Source organism: Thunnus maccoyii, chromosome 3 (assembly GCF_910596095.1).
Source record: "Thunnus maccoyii chromosome 3, fThuMac1.1, whole genome shotgun sequence".
NCBI classification, from domain to species: domain Eukaryota; kingdom Metazoa; phylum Chordata; class Actinopteri; order Scombriformes; family Scombridae; genus Thunnus; species Thunnus maccoyii.
In genome coordinates, this window is record NC_056535.1 from 36,816,614 (window position 1) to 36,836,695 (window position 20,082).

The 20,082-nt window shown below is 38.9% G+C and overlaps 1 protein-coding gene across 2 annotated transcripts in view; it reads right to left on the reverse strand.

Annotated features, from left to right (window-relative positions):
* LOC121893697 (E3 ubiquitin-protein ligase RNF123) overlaps positions 1 to 20,082 on the reverse strand; it is a 159,015-nt gene that overhangs the window by 56,106 nt on the left and 82,827 nt on the right. The window contains exon 37 of one of the 2 annotated variants that reach the window (XM_042405648.1): positions 14,560 to 15,216. The exons of the other annotated variant lie outside the window; for it this stretch is intronic. Within the exon in view, the coding sequence (XP_042261582.1) occupies positions 15,177 to 15,216 (40 nt within the window). The 3' untranslated portion in view covers positions 14,560 to 15,176. Of the gene's footprint in view, positions 1 to 14,559; positions 15,217 to 20,082 lie in introns of those variants that run through there. 2 annotated transcript variants of the gene reach the window in all.

The window sequence follows — 20,082 nt, forward strand, 5'->3', positions numbered from 1 at the left end:
AGCTGGAAGAAAACAAGCTGCAGCACAACAACACATCTATAAACCAAACGGCATCATCACTCATCAGATATTCTGATTTATCGGGTTCGAATGATCCGCTGCTCTCCTGCGGCATTATCGGCCCCCTGAGACGTCGAAAAAATCCCCTCAAACACTCCGATTCAACCATCCTCAGCCTTTTTAAAACATCCTGCCTGCAGCTTCTGCAGCCGGCGGCGTGTCTCTGCAGCGTGAGGAGGCCGCGGGGAGACGATGGAGGTGTAACGAGCTTCAGAGGCTGCAGGACGAGTTTATTAGCTGCTCGGTTCTTGGTTCAGAACAGAATGAAACAATCGTCATTGAAACCAGTCAAATCTACGTTTGACTGTAAACAGCTTCAGACTGCAGACATTAAATTAATCACCAATTATTTTGATAATTGATTAAATCATTCTCTGATTGCAGCTTCTTAAATGTGAATATTTTCTGGTTTCTTTCGTCTCTTTGACAGTAAACTGAAGATATTTGAGTTGTGGATAAAATAAGACGTCATGTTGGCGTTTAGGAAACACTGATCACCGACAACTACTCGATTTATCTAGAAAACGACGGACAGATGAATCAGTTCTCGGCTTTTTGTTTATCTTGTTAAAAGCTGAGCTGATGTGTTTTGGACCAGCTGAAGACGTGAGATTGTTTTCTGACTTTAAACTCAGAATATAGTGAATTATAATAGTGTGAGCGAGCTGATATGACGCATCAGCAACCTTCTCAACATCTAAAAACACCACTGAACTTCCTGTTTCCTGTAACATGAGGTTTCACATCTGGAGTCTCATTTAGGACCAAAACACATATTTCTGCTTTCTCTTGATCAGCTAGAGGAAGTTTCTTTATTTCTGACAGGCGAGATAATAAATGTGTCTTTTTTTTACTGGTTTTAACATGAATCCTTTCATGCATAGTGGTCACTACAGTGGACAGCTGTTCTTATATATGCATGGGGTTTTAATGGTATAGTTGGACTCTAGTGTGTCGTCCCATACGCTGCCATCCACTGGCCAGCCTTCGTAACACAACACAAATTACTCAAAACCAAGATGGCCGCCTGCGAGCCGGAATATCTTGCCACTCCTTATATAGTAATAAACTCTTGCAGGTAAATAGAATTTTGTAACATCAAATAACAACTAAGGAGTAATACAATTGTTAAAATTTCCAAGTATTGATTTTATGTTGGGAGAAAATGACGATTAATCATCTGTCCACTACGTTGGACAAACTCCTTGAAAAATGCGAGTTTGAATATTTGTTTTCATGCCTAAAGAGGAATAAAAACACTGCCTGAGGTTATTATAATTCATGCATGAAAGGTTAAATTCAGTCTGATGGTTGAGCTAAAGATGCAGAGTGAACTCACAAGACTAAATACGTGATGTCATAATGTCAGTGATGTTTCACTGTATAAACTCACTGAATCCTGTTTGCATCATTAAAGCAGCAAACGTGTCTCATATTATGTAAGAACGTGAAATAAAACACCTCAAACTGGAGCAAAGTACCTCTTTTATATGCACACACACACACACACACACACACACACACACACACACACACACACAGGGCCATTAATCTCCTTTCTATAGCTGCTCTCTGTTCATTTCCTGTGTTGCCTTCATGCTATTATTCAAATCCAAACACAGTATCACTGAACATCACAAAAGATCCTCTGCAGCCATAAATTACACAGGAATCTCTGATCATTATGCAGATCCTATCAGGTGGTTTAGACACAGCAGAACGGCCCATTATTCAAAACCCAACAGCACACAGTGACGACGCTGAGAGGATCACACACACACACATATCACATCCTGCAGGTATTCGTCACACTTTATTAAGAAGCTCTTCACACATCGCTCATCCACGTCAGATCTGAACACACGGACACGAAGCACATATTGATATCGCTCAGCGTGACGTTCACTTCCATCATCATCTCTGATGTCATCACCAATAAACCTCCATGACTCTGTTTAGAAACCAGAGAAAAAAGAAGCTGCAGAACCTGCCTGAGAACCATCACATGTTTAAGTTTCCTTCAGTATCACAGTGATCAGTGCAGCCTGGTCGCCAGAGTAAAACGTTGGCAGTTTATGTTTCTGCAAACCACAGATATGTTGAATATCTACGTTTCAACACGTGGAATACGAATCATCTCAACATTTCTAAAGTGACGTAATTCACATGTGATCTATATGAGCTGATCTTTCCTGTATAGGAGGAGGAGGGGCTGGTGGATGGTCAGTAAGTTGGAAATCAGCAGAGAACACAGTTTGAGACCACCTCGAAACCAAAACCAATGCCCACTTCCTGTTTCAACTGACAAAAGTGGGTGTTTTTAGCGAGACGTCAGGACATTTGCAGCTGTTTTTCTGGCAAGAAAACCAGCTTTTTTAGTGAGACAGTAACCCTAACCCCTAACCCCTAACAATAAAACCCTAACCCTACCCTAACCATTAACCGTAACCCTAACCCCTAACAATAAAACCCTAACCCTACCCTAACCATTAACCGTAACCCTAACCCCTAACAATAAAACCCTAACCCTACCCTAACCATTAACCGTAACCCCTTTTATTTTAACCCAAACCATGATCTTTCCCCTAACCCTAACCAAGTGGTCTTTGTGCCTAAACCTAACCAGACCTGAACCACAGCGTTGTCACACCATAAAACATCATTATTCAATGGGTAGAAATGTTGATATGATACGTAATTCACGTGTTGAAACGTATATATTCAACGTTTCTGTGGTTTGCAGAAACGTTCAATGCCAACGTTTTCTTCTGCTGACCGGGTTGATCAGTGATAGTTGAGCGTCTAACAGCTAACGGCTCATGTTGTAGCTCCCAGTTACATCCGTTACATGTGTCATGCAGGTGAACAGCCAACAGGGACATGAGTTAAAGCTGCAACTACCAATATTTATTATTATCGATTCATCTGTTGATTATTTTGTCAGTTAATTGATTAGTTGTTTGGTCTATAAAATGTCAGAAAAAGGTGAAAAAATCTTAATCAGTGTTTCCCAAAGACCAAGACGACGTCCTCAAATGTCTTGTTTTGTTCACAAAGACATTCGGTTTACTAAAGAAACCAGAAAATATTCATATTTAAGAAGGTGGAATCAGAGAATTTGGACATTTTCTTCTTAAAAATTACGTTTAATCGTTGCTCATTATTTTTCTTCTATTATTCAGAGCAGTTTAATGTTCATCAGTTCTTCAGGTCTAAAGGGTTAATGTGAGGGGAAGTTAAGGGATGTTCTCTCTGTGATGCACTTGTGAGAGATGGACGTCAGCGCAGACATTAAATATTTAAAAGGTCTTCCCTCATTCTCGGCTTCCACGGCTTCAAAACACCAACATCTGGTCGCAACTTGTAAAGCGATTGTAGAAAAAGCAAGTCTGTCATCACACAACTTCATCTTCCTGTTTATGTTCCTGGTAGTTGTGTCTGAATCTGCCAAGAAACTAAACATTCACAGTGTTTCTCTGGTTTTACAAAAGGATCAATGACAATAATAATTATTACTGTCATCAATTCATCCCAATGAATAATCGATTCATCATATAGTCAATAAAACATCACAAAACTGTGAAAATGCACAATTTCAAAGCCCAAAACCCATAAATATTCAGATTACTATCATGTTCAGATTAGGACTGCAACTAACTAACTACTTTCACTATTGATTCATCTGTCGCTGATTTTCTAGATTAATTGATTAGTTGTTTGGTCCATCAAGTGTTTCTCAGAGACGACGTCATCAAAGACAAAGATCTTCAGTTTACTGACATAGAGACTAAAGAAAGTAGAACATATTCACTTTTATGAAGCTGGAATCAGAGAAATTTAAACTCAAAACAATTAATCGATTATCAAAATAGTTAATATAACAATAATATAATTTAATAGTTGACAACTAATCGATTAATCGGCTAATTGTTGCAGCTGTAGTTAAAACAATGAGCAGGAATTTATCACACTTGAGAAACTAGAATCCAGTTTTAGTAAAATGACTTCACACCATGACTGGTTTGGATTTAATCCAACTAAAGATGAACAACGTGCTGTTTAAGTTTAACTGTAGCTATGAATGACATCAAAAACACTCAAAAACACCAAAAACAAAAGCAGGTTGTTTCAAGTCTCTAACAGTTTCAATGCAGCTCAGTGTCTCTTTGATTTTCTGTCTGTTCTGATTTATTTTGGCTGTTAATAGCTGTGAAACACAGTTCATCACTTTTACTCACTTCACCGTCCTGCTGTGCCACTGTTTGACTGCTAGAAAAGTATTTTTTTGTGGTTTATCAAACTAAAACTGCTAGTAAAGACAGGAGAGCTGTTCTGTGTTCGCAGCGCAATACTACTTCACACTTGTTTTAGGTAATATCACACATACAGTAAAAGCACAGAAAGTAAACAGAGAAAAGAACGTTTTCACATCGACTGAGAGTCCGAGAGGCAGCAGAGAGAAGCTGAGACATGTTGATGTCTGTGTGCTGAATGTTTGAACTGTGGCTGTTGAGTCCTGTTTGGTTTTTCATCTCCAGTCCCAGATAAACAGCCTCAACACAGGACTCACTGCTGAGACCATCAGATAAAAACACTTCATCTCAACAAGACTGAAGTCAAAACCAGACAAAGACTCTACAGTCATGCGAGCAGCTCAGTGAGGCTGCAGATGGACACAGTGCTGCTCTGTGCTATGTTCAAAAATGTAACTCTGACCAGATGGTGGCGCTACATGAAAAGTCAGAGGATCAGGAGAAGATTAGAATTCATCCTGAAGGGAAGATGAATGTGTGAAAATGAATCTCATGAAAATCCATCCGATAGCTGCTGAGATATTTGAGTCTGTAAATACAGACTGACAGATGGTTGGAAGGATAAAACTGGATTTATTTTTAAATGGTTTAATGAAGCTGGACGGATCATGCAGTGACATCAGCTGCTTACTTTGAAACTGCTTTACTTTGAAACTCTTGTCAAGTTTAGGTTTGAACAGGTGAGCAGTAGGAGTGTAATGGTAGAAAAAAACAAAGAAAGACTGACACAGTTTAGTTGTTGCAGTGGAAACTATTACTGACACAGTTTAGTTGTTGCAGTGGAAACTATTACTGACACAGTTTAGTTGTGTTGCAGTGGAAACTATTACTGACACAGTTTAGTTGTTGCAGTGGAAACTATTACTGACACAGTTTAGTTGTGTTGCAGTGGAAACTATTACTGACAGGTTAGTTGCTGCAGTGGAAACTATTACTGACACAGTTTAGTTGTGTTGCAGTGGAAACTATTACTGACACAGTTTAGTTGTGTTGCAGTGGAAACTATTACTGACAGGTTAGTTGCTGCAGTGGAAACTATTACTGACACAGTTTAGTTGATGCAGTGGAAACTATTACTGACACAGTTTAGTTGTTGCAGTGGAAACTATTACTGACACAGTTTAGTTGTGATGCAGTGGAAACTATTACTGACACAGTTTAGTTGATGCAGTGGAAACTATTACTGACAAAGTTTAGTTGATGCAGTGGAAACTATTACTGACACAGTTTAGTTGTTGCAGTGGAAACTATTACTGACACAGTTTAGTTGTGATGCAGTGGAAACTATTACTGACACAGTTTAGTTGATGCAGTGGAAACTATTACTGACACAGTTTAGTTGTGATGCAGTGGAAACTATTACTGACACAGTTTAGTTGCTGCAGTGGAAACTATTACTGACACAGTTTAGTTGCTGCAGTGGAAACTATTACTGACACAGTTTAGATGTGTTGCGGTGGAAACTATTACTGACAGTTTAGTTGCTGCAGTGGAAACTATTACTGACACAGTTTAGTTGTGTTGCAGTGGAAACTATTACTGACACAGTTTAGTTGTGTTGCAGTGGAAACTATTACTGACACAGTTTAGTTGTTGCAGTGGAAACTATTACTGACACAGTTTAGTTGTGATGCAGTGGAAACTATTACTGACACAGTTTAGTTGTGTTGCAGTGGAAACTATTACTGACACAGTTTAGTTGCTGCAGTGGAAACTATTACTGACAGTTTAGTTGTGATGCAGTGGAAACTATTACTGACAGTTTAGTTGTGTTGCAGTGGAAACTATTACTGACACAGTTTAGTTGTGATGCAGTGGAAACTATTACTGACACAGTTTAGTTGCTGCAGTGGAAACTATTACTGACAGGTTAGTTGCTGCAGTGGAAACTATTACTGACACAGTTTAGTTGCTGCAGTGGAAACTATTACTGACAGGTTAGTTGCTGCAGTGGAAACTATTACTGACACAGTTTAGTTGTGATGCAGTGGAAACTATTACTGACAGTTTAGTTGCTGCAGTGGAAACTATTACTGACACAGTTTAGTTGTGTTGCAGTGGAAACTATTACTGACACAGTTTAGTTGCTGCAGTGGAAACTATTACTGACACAGTTTAGTTGTGATGCAGTGGAAACTATTACTGACACAGTTTAGTTGCTGCACTGGAAACTATTACTGACACAGTTTAGTTGTGTTGCAGTGGAAACTATTACTGACACAGTTTAGTTGCTGCAGTGGAAACTATTACTGACAGTTTAGTTGTGTTGCAGTGGAAACTATTACTGACACAGTTTAGTTGTTGCAGTGGAAACTATTACTGACACAGTTTAGTTGTGTTGCAGTGGAAACTATTACTGACAGTTTAGTTGTGTTGCAGTGGAAACTATTACTGACACAGTTTAGTTGTTGCAGTGGAAACTATTACTGACACAGTTTAGTTGTGTTGCAGTGGAAACTATTACTGACAGTTTAGTTGTGTTGCAGTGGAAACTATTACTGACACAGTTTAGTTGTTGCAGTGGAAACTCTTACTGACAGTTTCGTTGTGTTGCAGTGGAAACTATTACTGACAGTTTCGTTGTGTTGCAGTGGAAACTATTACTGACAGGTTAGTTGTTGCAGTGGAAACTATTACTGACAGTTTAGTTGTGTTGCAGTGGAAACTATTACTGACACAGTTTAGTTGTGTTGCAGTGGAAACTATTACTGACAGTTTCGTTGTGTTGCAGTGGAAACTATTACTGATAGGTTAGTTGTTGCAGTGGAAACTATTACTGACAGTTTAGTTGTGTTGCAGTGGAAACTATTACTGACACAGTTTAGTTGCTGCAGTGGAAACTATTACTGACACAGTTTAGTTGTGTTGCAGTGGAAACTATTACTGACACAGTTTAGTTGTGTTGCAGTGGAAACTATTACTGACAGTTTAGTTGTTGCAGTGGAAACTATTACTGACACAGTTTAGTTGTGTTGCAGTGGAAACTATTACTGACACAGTTTAGTTGTGTTGCAGTGGAAACTATTACTGACAGTTTAGTTGTGTTGCAGTGGAAACTATTACTGACACAGTTTAGTTGTGTTGCAGTGGAAACTATTACTGACACAGTTTAGTTGCTGCAGTGGAAACTATTACTGACACAGTTTAGTTGTGTTGCAGTGGAAACTATTACTGACAGTTTAGTTGTTGCAGTGGAAACTATTACTGACAGTTTAGTTGTGTTGCAGTGGAAACTATTACTGACACAGTTTAGTTGTGTTGCAGTGGAAACTATTACTGACACAGTTTAGTTGATGCAGTGGAAACTATTACTGACACAGTTTAGTTGTTGCAGTGGAAACTATTACTGACACAGTTTAGTTGTGATGCAGTGGAAACTATTACTGACACAGTTTAGTTGATGCAGTGGAAACTATTACTGACAAAGTTTAGTTGATGCAGTGGAAACTATTACTGACACAGTTTAGTTGTTGCAGTGGAAACTATTACTGACACAGTTTAGTTGTGATGCAGTGGAAACTATTACTGACACAGTTTAGTTGATGCAGTGGAAACTATTACTGACACAGTTTAGTTGTGATGCAGTGGAAACTATTACTGACACAGTTTAGTTGCTGCAGTGGAAACTATTACTGACACAGTTTAGTTGCTGCAGTGGAAACTATTACTGACACAGTTTAGATGTGTTGCGGTGGAAACTATTACTGACAGTTTAGTTGCTGCAGTGGAAACTATTACTGACACAGTTTAGTTGTGTTGCAGTGGAAACTATTACTGACACAGTTTAGTTGTGTTGCAGTGGAAACTATTACTGACACAGTTTAGTTGTTGCAGTGGAAACTATTACTGACACAGTTTAGTTGTGATGCAGTGGAAACTATTACTGACACAGTTTAGTTGTGTTGCAGTGGAAACTATTACTGACACAGTTTAGTTGCTGCAGTGGAAACTATTACTGACAGTTTAGTTGTGATGCAGTGGAAACTATTACTGACAGTTTAGTTGTGTTGCAGTGGAAACTATTACTGACATAGTTTAGTTGTGATGCAGTGGAAACTATTACTGACACAGTTTAGTTGCTGCAGTGGAAACTATTACTGACAGGTTAGTTGCTGCAGTGGAAACTATTACTGACACAGTTTAGTTGCTGCAGTGGAAACTATTACTGACAGGTTAGTTGCTGCAGTGGAAACTATTACTGACACAGTTTAGTTGTGATGCAGTGGAAACTATTACTGACAGTTTAGTTGCTGCAGTGGAAACTATTACTGACACAGTTTAGTTGTGTTGCAGTGGAAACTATTACTGACACAGTTTAGTTGCTGCAGTGGAAACTATTACTGACACAGTTTAGTTGTGATGCAGTGGAAACTATTACTGACACAGTTTAGTTGCTGCACTGGAAACTATTACTGACACAGTTTAGTTGTGTTGCAGTGGAAACTATTACTGACACAGTTTAGTTGCTGCAGTGGAAACTATTACTGACAGTTTAGTTGTGTTGCAGTGGAAACTATTACTGACACAGTTTAGTTGTTGCAGTGGAAACTATTACTGACACAGTTTAGTTGTGTTGCAGTGGAAACTATTACTGACAGTTTAGTTGTGTTGCAGTGGAAACTATTACTGACACAGTTTAGTTGTTGCAGTGGAAACTATTACTGACACAGTTTAGTTGTGTTGCAGTGGAAACTATTACTGACAGTTTAGTTGTGTTGCAGTGGAAACTATTACTGACACAGTTTAGTTGTTGCAGTGGAAACTCTTACTGACAGTTTCGTTGTGTTGCAGTGGAAACTATTACTGACAGTTTCGTTGTGTTGCAGTGGAAACTATTACTGACAGGTTAGTTGTTGCAGTGGAAACTATTACTGACAGTTTAGTTGTGTTGCAGTGGAAACTATTACTGACACAGTTTAGTTGTGTTGCAGTGGAAACTATTACTGACAGTTTCGTTGTGTTGCAGTGGAAACTATTACTGATAGGTTAGTTGTTGCAGTGGAAACTATTACTGACAGTTTAGTTGTGTTGCAGTGGAAACTATTACTGACACAGTTTAGTTGCTGCAGTGGAAACTATTACTGACACAGTTTAGTTGTGTTGCAGTGGAAACTATTACTGACACAGTTTAGTTGTGTTGCAGTGGAAACTATTACTGACAGTTTAGTTGTTGCAGTGGAAACTATTACTGACACAGTTTAGTTGTGTTGCAGTGGAAACTATTACTGACACAGTTTAGTTGTGTTGCAGTGGAAACTATTACTGACAGTTTAGTTGTGTTGCAGTGGAAACTATTACTGACACAGTTTAGTTGTGTTGCAGTGGAAACTATTACTGACACAGTTTAGTTGCTGCAGTGGAAACTATTACTGACACAGTTTAGTTGTGTTGCAGTGGAAACTATTACTGACAGTTTAGTTGTTGCAGTGGAAACTATTACTGACAGTTTAGTTGTGTTGCAGTGGAAACTATTACTGACACAGTTTAGTTGTGTTGCAGTGGAAACTATTACTGACACAGTTTAGTTGTGTTGCAGTGGAAACTATTACTGACAGTTTAGTTGTGTTGCAGTGGAAACTATTACTGACAGTTTAGTTGTTGCAGTAGAAACTATTACTGACACAGTTTAGTTGTGTTGCAGTGGAAACTATTACTGACACAGTTTAGTTGATGCAGTGGAAACTATTACTGACAGTTTAGTTGCTGCAGTGGAAACTATTACTGACAGGTTAGTTGTGTTGCAGTGGAAACTATTACTGACAGTTTAGTTGTTGCAGTAGAAACTATTACTGACACAGTTTTGTTGTGTTGCAGTGGAAACTATTACTGACACAGTTTAGTTGATGCAGTGGAAACTATTACTGACACAGTTTAGTTGTGTTGCAGTGGAAACTATTACTGACAGTTTAGTTGTTGCAGTGGAAACTATTACTGACAGTTTAGTTGTGTTGCAGTGGAAACTATTACTGACACAGTTTAGTTGTGTTGCAGTGGAAACTATTACTGACACAGTTTAGTTGTGTTGCAGTGGAAACTATTACTGACAGTTTAGTTGTGTTGCAGTGGAAACTATTACTGACAGTTTAGTTGTTGCAGTAGAAACTATTACTGACAGTTTAGTTGCTGCAGTGGAAACTATTACTGACAGTTTAGTTGTTGCAGTGGAAACTATTACTGACACAGTTTAGTTGTGTTGCAGTGGAAACTATTACTGACAGTTTAGTTGTTGCAGTGGAAACTATTACTGACACAGTTTAGTTGTTGCAGTGGAAACTATTACTGAGAGTTTAGTTGTTGCAGTGGAAACTATTACTGACACAGTTTAGTTGTGTTGCAGTGTGAAACTATTACTGAGAGTTTAGTTGTTGCAGTGGAAACTATTACTGACACAGTTTAGTTGTTGCAGTGGAAACTATTACTGACACAGTTTAGTTGTTGCAGTGGAAACTATTACTGAGAGTTTAGTTGTTGCAGTGGAAACTATTACTGACACAGTTTAGTTGATGCAGTGGAAACTATTACTGACACAGTTTAGTTGCTGCAGTGTGAAACTATTACTGACACAGTTTAGTTGCTGCAGTGGAAACTATTACTGACAGTTTAGTTGTTGCAGTGGAAACTATTACTGACACAGTTTAGTTGTTGCAGTGGAAACTATTACTGAGAGTTTAGTTGTTGCAGTGGAAACTATTACTGACACAGTTTAGTTGCTGCAGTGGAAACTATTACTGACACAGTTTAGTTGATGCAGTGGAAACTATTACTGACACAGTTTAGTTGCTGCAGTGTGAAACTATTACTGACACAGTTTAGTTGCTGCAGTGGAAACTATTACTGACACAGTTTAGTTGATGCAGTGTGATACTATTACTGACACAGTTTAGTTGCTGCAGTGTGATACTATTACTGACACAGTTTAGTTGTTGCAGTGGAAACTATTACTGACACAGTTTAGTTGCTGCAGTGGAAACTATTACTGACAGGTTAGTTGTGATGCAGTGGAAACTATTACTGACAGTTTAGTTGCTGCAGTGGAAACTATTACTGACACAGTTTAGTTGATGCAGTGTGATACTATTACTGACACAGTTTAGTTGCTGCAGTGTGATACTATTACTGACACAGTTTAGTTGTTGCAGTGGAAACTATTACTGACACAGTTTAGTTGTGATGCAGTGGAAACTATTACTGACAGTTTAGTTGTTGCAGTGGAAACTATTACTGACACAGTTGAGTTGATGCAGTGGAAACTATTACTGACAGTTTAGTTGATGCAGTGGAAACTATTACTGACACAGTTTAGTTGATGCAGTGGAAACTATTACTGACAGTTTAGTTGATGCAGTGGAAACTATTACTGACACAGTTTAGTTGTGTTGCAGTGGAAACTATTACTGACAGTTTAGTTGTGTTGCAGTGGAAACTATTACTGACACAGTTTAGTTGTGTTGCAGTGTGAAACTATTACTGACAGTTTAGTTGTTGCAGTGGAAACTATTACTGACACAGTTTAGTTGTGTTGCAGTGTGAAACTATTACTGACAGTTTAGTTGATGCAGTGTGAAACTATTACTGACAGTTTAGTTGTGTTGCAGTGGAAACTATTACTGACAGTTTAGTTGCTGCAGTGTGAAAGGAGTCAGGTCACCTGCTGGCAGCTGTTTTATGCTGATTTCCAGTTGCTCAGAACTGGTTCTTACATGTTCAACCACGTCAGAAATCGAATGTGTTTATAGTCATTCTGAACGTCTTCACTCTGCATGTCGGAGTTAGTGGATTATTAATAGACCCCAACAGTAATTGTTTGGGTCACGGAGTGATTTAAATCTGACCTGAGAGGAACAAACAGAGTCTGTACAACATGTAACACACATGTTTTATATGACTGAACCTCTGCAAACTCTTCCAGCCTCCATTAACAAGGAATCCCCATCTGATCCTTCCCTCCTTCTGCTCTCTCATTCTCTCCACTAAAACATATTGCATCAATTATTCATGAAACCACAGAGTATCTCATCTGTCTGTACAGTCACGATACAGCCGCCGTCTCTCACTGTGGACTGAAGAACTACTGAAAAACTAGTTCTTATCATTTTGAGTGTGCTGTCAGTACAATAGTTATAAATGTAGAGCTGCAACAAATCAATATTTTCGTCATTAATTAATCTATCATTTTGTCTAAAAAGTAGAATGTTTTGTTCAACCAACAGTTCAAAACCCAAAGAGTTTCAGTTACTGTCATATATGCCCCAAAAAGGCATCAAATCATCACAGGAAACAGAAAAGATTTGATATTTTTAAGTAAAAACATGACTAGACCGATTATTCAATTTTCCAAACAGCTGTTGATTCATTTCCTGTTGATCAGCTGATTACTGAAGCTCTAAAAGATGTGAAAACAGGTCAAGTTAAATACTGAGGGTTCAGATTTTATCAGTGAAACGTCTTTGTGTGTTTATCTCAGACACATCAGCCGTCACCAGAGTGAGTGTTTCCAATCTGAATCAGAAATGCAAATTTTAAGGAATTTCCCTCATTGATTACTGAACAATCAATAGTTGTTTAAGATGACAGAACCTACGGTGGCCCTCTCTAGAGCCGGTGTTCGGTTTGTCCATTCTAGGCTACTGTAGATATAAAGGCTCATTCTGAGGTAACGAAAACACAACGATTATAACACACATAATATTATCTTAGTCTGTTCTGATAGATGCCAGTAAATTCTACATACTGGTCCTTTAAAAATGACTCAAAATGATCATCAGAATGGTTGGTGATTCATTTTCTGTTCATGGACTTCATGAAACTACTTCATAAACGTACAAAGACAGAAGAGAAAAGGAGAAACTGGAGGGAAATAACAGAAAGAACGATAATCAATTAAACCTCCTCAAACTGAAGAAAATCCTCAGCAAACATTCACAGAAGAAGTTTACAGATGGAGTTAATGTTCAACCTGCTGCTGCTGTCAGTGTTCTCAATAAACCACCACACACAACATCTACAGGATCAAAGCTTTAAAGGACGGTTCACAGTTCTTCATGTCTGTCCTAAATGAACACGTTTTTTATTATTTAAAAGTTTATCTGAAGCTAATATGAAGCTTCAGCGTCCAAATGAGTCAAATCAAGTAGATATCTTTCAACGTTACAGTCTTTTTAGTGCCAAAGTCCCTCTTTTTGTTACTATACTTCCACCTGCAGCTCAACAGGGAAACACTGTCCGAGGAAACACAAAGAGGGAATTTGATGTTAAAAAGACTGTAAATGTGTCAGATATCCACTTGATATGACTAACTCAGACTGCTGAAGCTTCACACAGACTTTTAATATCCAGTATGAACAGGAGGAATGATTACAGACACCTGACTGCTGGTTTAACACACTGGGAACACTGGGAACCTGCTGCTGTTTCCAAAGACTTTAACTGGTCTTTATGAGGACAAAACTATTACTAACTATATACTAACTATTACAAACAGAGCTGCATAAATGATTGTTTCATGTTGTCTGTGACTCGCCGGCTGCTCGCTGCACTCAGGCTGCGACAGAACAGTCCGTCAAATGAATGTCAGATCAGTTATTAACTGAATTACATGGAGTAGTATTAATGAGTGGATGTGATCATTTAGCATGTTAGCTTGTCTGGCTCCATCTGTTCACTTCATTTACTGTTGTTGTTGAGCCAAACTGTCATCAGCGTCTAAATCTGCCCACAGACACATATTAGAAACATTCATAACAAACACTGCTTCTCTCTGCTCTGATCTTTGTTTTTAGTATGAAAATGAGTCTCATGGATCATCTCGTTATTTCAAAAACTTAACGCATCTCATTAAAACAAAGCTTTCCAGTTATAACATGAGCTGCTGCAGCCTGCGGCGTCTCCAAGCATCGATCTTTTTAAACATGAAAGGTTTCTAGTTTTAATGAGATAAAGTTCATTTCTGTTTTGGGATTTAATAAAGATAGAACGATGACGTTATAACGTGAAACACAAATAAGAAAATATGTCATAAGAACTTATAAAGAATATAGAAATATCCTGAAATGGATCCGCGTCATAACGACGAACTCAACAGCAGCATAAAAAAAAATAAAGAGAAATGCTCTGATATATTATTAATGAGATAACGTGATTTAAAATCTATCAAAAGAAAGAAAAGAAGGAAGAAAAAACACACAGATTCAAACATGAGACTTTTTAATGTGGCGCATTAAAACAGTTCTTTTCTTTTCATATGAATCCATCACTAAACACATTTATTTTATTTTTGTATATAAGAGCTTTTAAACTTCTTAACTTGTAACTTATTGTATTTCTGTTTTAACAGCGATGCAGAGAAAAGTAATAATTTCATCACATCTGTTTGTTTCAGCTTTAATTAAACAGCTGTGATGATGTTTGCAGTGAAGCAAACCTTCAACATTATTACATAGATCTGTAAGTGAACTGAAATAACATCAGTGTCTGTTTCTCTCCTCCTCCTCCATCTCCCTCCATCATCATCATCATCATCATCATCATCATCATCTCTCTCTGTTTCCTTTGGTTTTTAATTTCTTCTCTGTATCCTTCAGATCTATGCGTCTAACCTCTACTCCCTGCTGCCACCCTACACCTCTCATCCCTCCGTCTGAAAGCCTCCGTCTGACTCTTTTCATCTTTCATTTCTTCCTTTTTCTAAATCCGGCTTTCCTTCGTTGCCCTCTGACTCTCCCGTCTGTCTGCCTCCATCTTTCCTCTTATTTCCCTCAGAAATTCCTCTTCGTTCTGACTGCCGACGCCTCCCGACGCTCCATCCTAAAGGCTGCTCTTTCGTTTCCACGGTAACAGAAGACCACTGGAGAGGACACCGACAAACACACACACACACACATCTGATTCTTCCTCAAACCAATCAGTCTGAATGATTGATCCAGCAGATACACACACACACACACACAACACACACACAACACACACACTGCTGAGGCTCCATCACCTGCCCACACAACACAACAAACAACACAACACAACACAACACAACACAACGCAACACAACACAACACAACACACAACACAACACAACACAACACAACACAACACAACTAGGGATGCACGATGTTATCAGCACGTCATCGGTATCGGCTGATTAAAGCTCTAAAATGAAATATCGGCCTGAAATGAACATTTTCTGTGGATTATGAGAGGCAGATATGCCTCCTTCTCCTCCGCCGCCTGACTGTGTTTCCCTCCACCGACTGTTTCACCCTGACGGTCCCGGTGTTTCCTCCGTCAGACCTGCTGCTGCTAGCGGAGGCTAGCTAGCTGTGCTTCCCTCCGGTCATGCTGCGGCTAACGCTCCGCTAGCCTCTCAGCTAACGTTAGCCTCGGCTCTCCATGTGGATCCAACCGGAGCACCGAGCCCCGGTTTGTTATTCAGGTTAAAGTGGGAAGAAGCAGCTGGTCTGGACCATCAGGGTGAAACAGTCCACGGAGGAGCTGCTGTGTTCAGCTGCACAGATAGGAAACACCTCGGCTGACAGGATGTATCACTCTGTTTGGGGAAAAGAAACTTCTTCTTTTTGGTTTATAACGGCGGTTGGTAACCAGCGTATTAGGTGCATTAGCGCCACCTTCTGGTCCGGAGTGTGGACCAGAGATTAAATCCTACACATTAATCCTGTCTGTCTAATAAACTCAATGAAAACTCTACTGCTGCTCCCACTTGGCAGGTTCATTAAAGTTTTAATGCTGAGCTCCTGAACTCCAGTCTTCCTGAGTTCTTCCTTCATATATTGTCTTTATTGATCATTATTAGTACAATCTATGCTGCATGTATAATAGTCTCCTCAGCCAGCTGGAATAAATATGAGCATATATCAGCATCGACCACAATGAGTTGGAAATATCGGCATATCAGATAAAAATCCAATATCGTGCATCCCTAAACACAACACAACACAACACAACACAACGCCACCTCCTCTCTAACATCAACACCTCCTGGACCTCAGACACAAACAGGAGCGTCGGCCTCCTCAGACTCTGATCGATCCAGTTTCACTAAATCCTGGATCAACTCTCAGCTCATCAATCCAACTGTGATGAACTCCTGCAGCTGAAACAAGTTCCTGGTTACAGACTGTTCATGCAGCACCGTCGTAGATATATATGAATATATATATATATATTTATTATAACACTGTGATACCTGTGAAGTGACAACATCAACACATCAGAGCAGCAGATCCAAACATACAATTATTATTCTAATGAGACATTCGTTCACTGTGAAGTCTGTTTCACTGAGTTCAGCACTAAAACACAACAAGAAGCAATAGAAAATATAATAATAATAATAATAACAATAATAATAACAATAATAATAATAATAATAATAATAATAATAATAATAATAATAATAATACAGCAGTCACCAAATACTAAACACACTGAGTATATTAATATATGTTACATAGCTGTGAAATGTTTTTCCTCTTTTTGTATTCACATGTCAAAGATGTATTGTGTTTAATAACGATGACGGATGATGAAACCATCATATATGTTTATGTTCTGACAGCAGTTTGACTTATTTATCTTGTTTATTTCATCGTCCTGGAGGACCCACACGCACAAAACATCCCTATAATGCAACATTATTGTCAGCCAACATCGAGATTCATCATCAAATATTAGACTATCCCTACCCATGAGCCTCAGCTGCTGTTGCTATAGAGACGGGGCGGTTTGACACATCATCGTTGAAGTTATAAACCAAACACGGCGCCATGGTTACCCCAGAAACTACAGGCTAACCGTAAAGACAGCGACTCAGATTCTTCTTACAGCCGATTGGTCAGTAGGTGTCGGTTACCATGGCAACTGAACTCAGCGTAAACTCCAGTTAACTGCAGTCATCTGGTTAACTCACTGATCCTTGTGATCATGTGTGTTTGTGTGTCTCGTAGCTCCCCGTCTCATGGTACACACACACACACACACACACACACACACACACACACACACACACACACACACACACACACACACACACTAATAAACACATCAGGGATGTTATAATAAATGCATGAGTCACTTGCTAAACTTCAGCTTTAACACTGATCCAGTATAATGAGCGAAGATGCAAACATGAATGAATTCAGTGAACACATGAATCTTTAATAATCACAAAACACTGAACACAGAATAAAGATAAAGATTAAACATCAAAGTGTAAGAATTTCATTCCAAAGTGAACCGATTGTGAAAAAAGTGACTTTCATTGTTTTGAATCATTTGAAGGATGTCAGAACTGCTTCATGTTCAAGTTTTTATTATTTCAGCCTCCTTTCACTGCTGCATGACAACTCTCACAGATGAGTCCATCTCATGTGAATTAAAAGCTGAACATCAGGGATGTAGTCAACCAAAGAAAATCTTGGTCGACTGAAATCGTACATAATCTTCAACTAATTGATTAGTAGCGGGTGGGGGGGTGAACTCACATTTCTCCGTTTCGCCTCCTCAGGCTAGGCTAACCCATTGATGCTAACTTTGGAGCTAACCTCCTTCACTTCTCCAGCATTCAGGGAAACATCAGACGTGACTTTTTAACATTTATTAACTGTTAAACTGTATTCTGTTCTGTACATTTACAACTCACCGTTAACCTTTTCCTCTGCTCCGCTAACATCCACCCTCACTTTCCCGCCGCTCTTTCCCGCTCACTATGCAAACATACTAAGCGCTGCCCTATTCCTAAACGGAGTTACCCTACTGATATGTAGCGTTATTCTTGGTATTAAAAAAATATCTTTTGGCCTGGCGGGGGTTCGTTGATATTATTACAGGAGAAACACAGATTCAGTAAACGTTGAGTCCAGTTAGACCCAGGCTCCATCAGGTTGGGCGAGTTCAAAGCTGTGAAAACTACAGGTAATTTGTTAGTCCCCCCCCCCCCCCCGCCGCAGGAAATAATGGATTAATCCTGGAAAGCTGTTGATGTAGCACTTTTCTCCTTATGAAAATAACACTGAGATTATTCAACCAATGAGAATTTAATCGTACGAGAGCATATCGACCAACTAATAGAGCAGACTACAGTCCTACTAAACAGATGTTTTCCATGTTTACCATGTCTAGTTTTGTGTGTTAGCATGCTAATATTAGCACTAAACATGAAGTATGGATGAGGCTGACGGGACTGTCTTTAGTTTTTCAGGTGTTTGGTCATTAAAAAGGTTTAAAGCATAAATGTGCTGGAAGAAAAGTCAGTAGGATTCATTCTCTGAGGAACCAAAGTTCATCTGAATCCATCAGATATTAGTTCTGTATGTCAGTGTGGAGACTAGCTCAGACAAACAACATGTGAGCAACATATTTCATAATATCTATAATACTATGTCAGTGTTAACTTCACTCAGCCTGCTGCCTTTATAACAAACAGCTGAGAGAAACTGCTGATTATTTATCCAAACAGTAGTCACAGATGTCTTGGTAAAGTAAAGATCAGGGACAGATGAGTGGATCATTTTAAGATGAATGTTTAGAAGCTTTGGAGGAGATTGTGAAAGCTGCTGCTGATGGATGAAGAGATGAACGTGTGTGAGGAGGAAATGTTACTGACGTCTGGTTTCACTGCACTGTAACGTTCACTTCATGTCTTAATAAAATCTCACAGCTTGTTCTTCTGATTCACTGCAACTTGTGTGTGACTGTAATGTTTTTATAAAACAAAACATCCAGCTGAAGAAATGTCACATTTATTTACATGACAGAATTTAAGGAAATGTCAGTTTTCACATTTAACTCCTGCAACGGAGACGAGTCACTGAGAGCAAGTTACAGTAAACTGGATCTAAAATACAGACAGACGGACAGACGGACTCTGTAGTTTAACTACCAGGAGTTTATTTATTCAAATCAAATTTAGAAGATCACATAAATAATGTAAATGTCCTCAAGGCGTCAGGTTGTAAGACCCGACGGGGAGCATGTGTGTGTGTGTGTGTGTGTGTGTGTGTGTGTAGCAGCTGCTGTCACGTCTCTGCAGGTCTCGCTGCTTTCAGATGGTAGACGAGCTACAGCCTCACCGTCACACACACACACACACACTCACACACACACACACACACACGCACACACGCACACACAAACACACACACACACACACACACACTCTCTCTCTCTCTAGACTGCACACTACTTGTATTATACATGTAAACACATTTTAGTTTAGAAAAATGTCTTAAAATACTTTTTTTTTTTAATCCCTGATGTTTATGTGGGGAGTCAACTCACAACAACCTGCTACAACTAATTCACATGGTGAAGTTGCTACGGCAACAGGCAAGTTACACACGATGTACAGATTTTATCAACCAAAACTATGATGAAAAATATTCATTCACAACCAAAATACACACACACACACACACACACACACACACACACACACACACACACACACACGACTGAACATGTGTTTCCAATAAATAAATCATTTAGAGCTTTAAGGAGTTTATTTTACAGATCCTTTAACTTTGTGCTCATTTCCTGTAAATGTTCGGAGTAATTTTCAGATATTTAACGGTTAATTTTTAGGACATTTTACAGACGACGCTGCAATTTGGTACAAAATATCAGAAGAAACAGAAAATAGTGTTAAGTTGGTTTAGTTGATATTTGAATGCATTAGTTGTTCATTTTCTTAGTCCTAGTC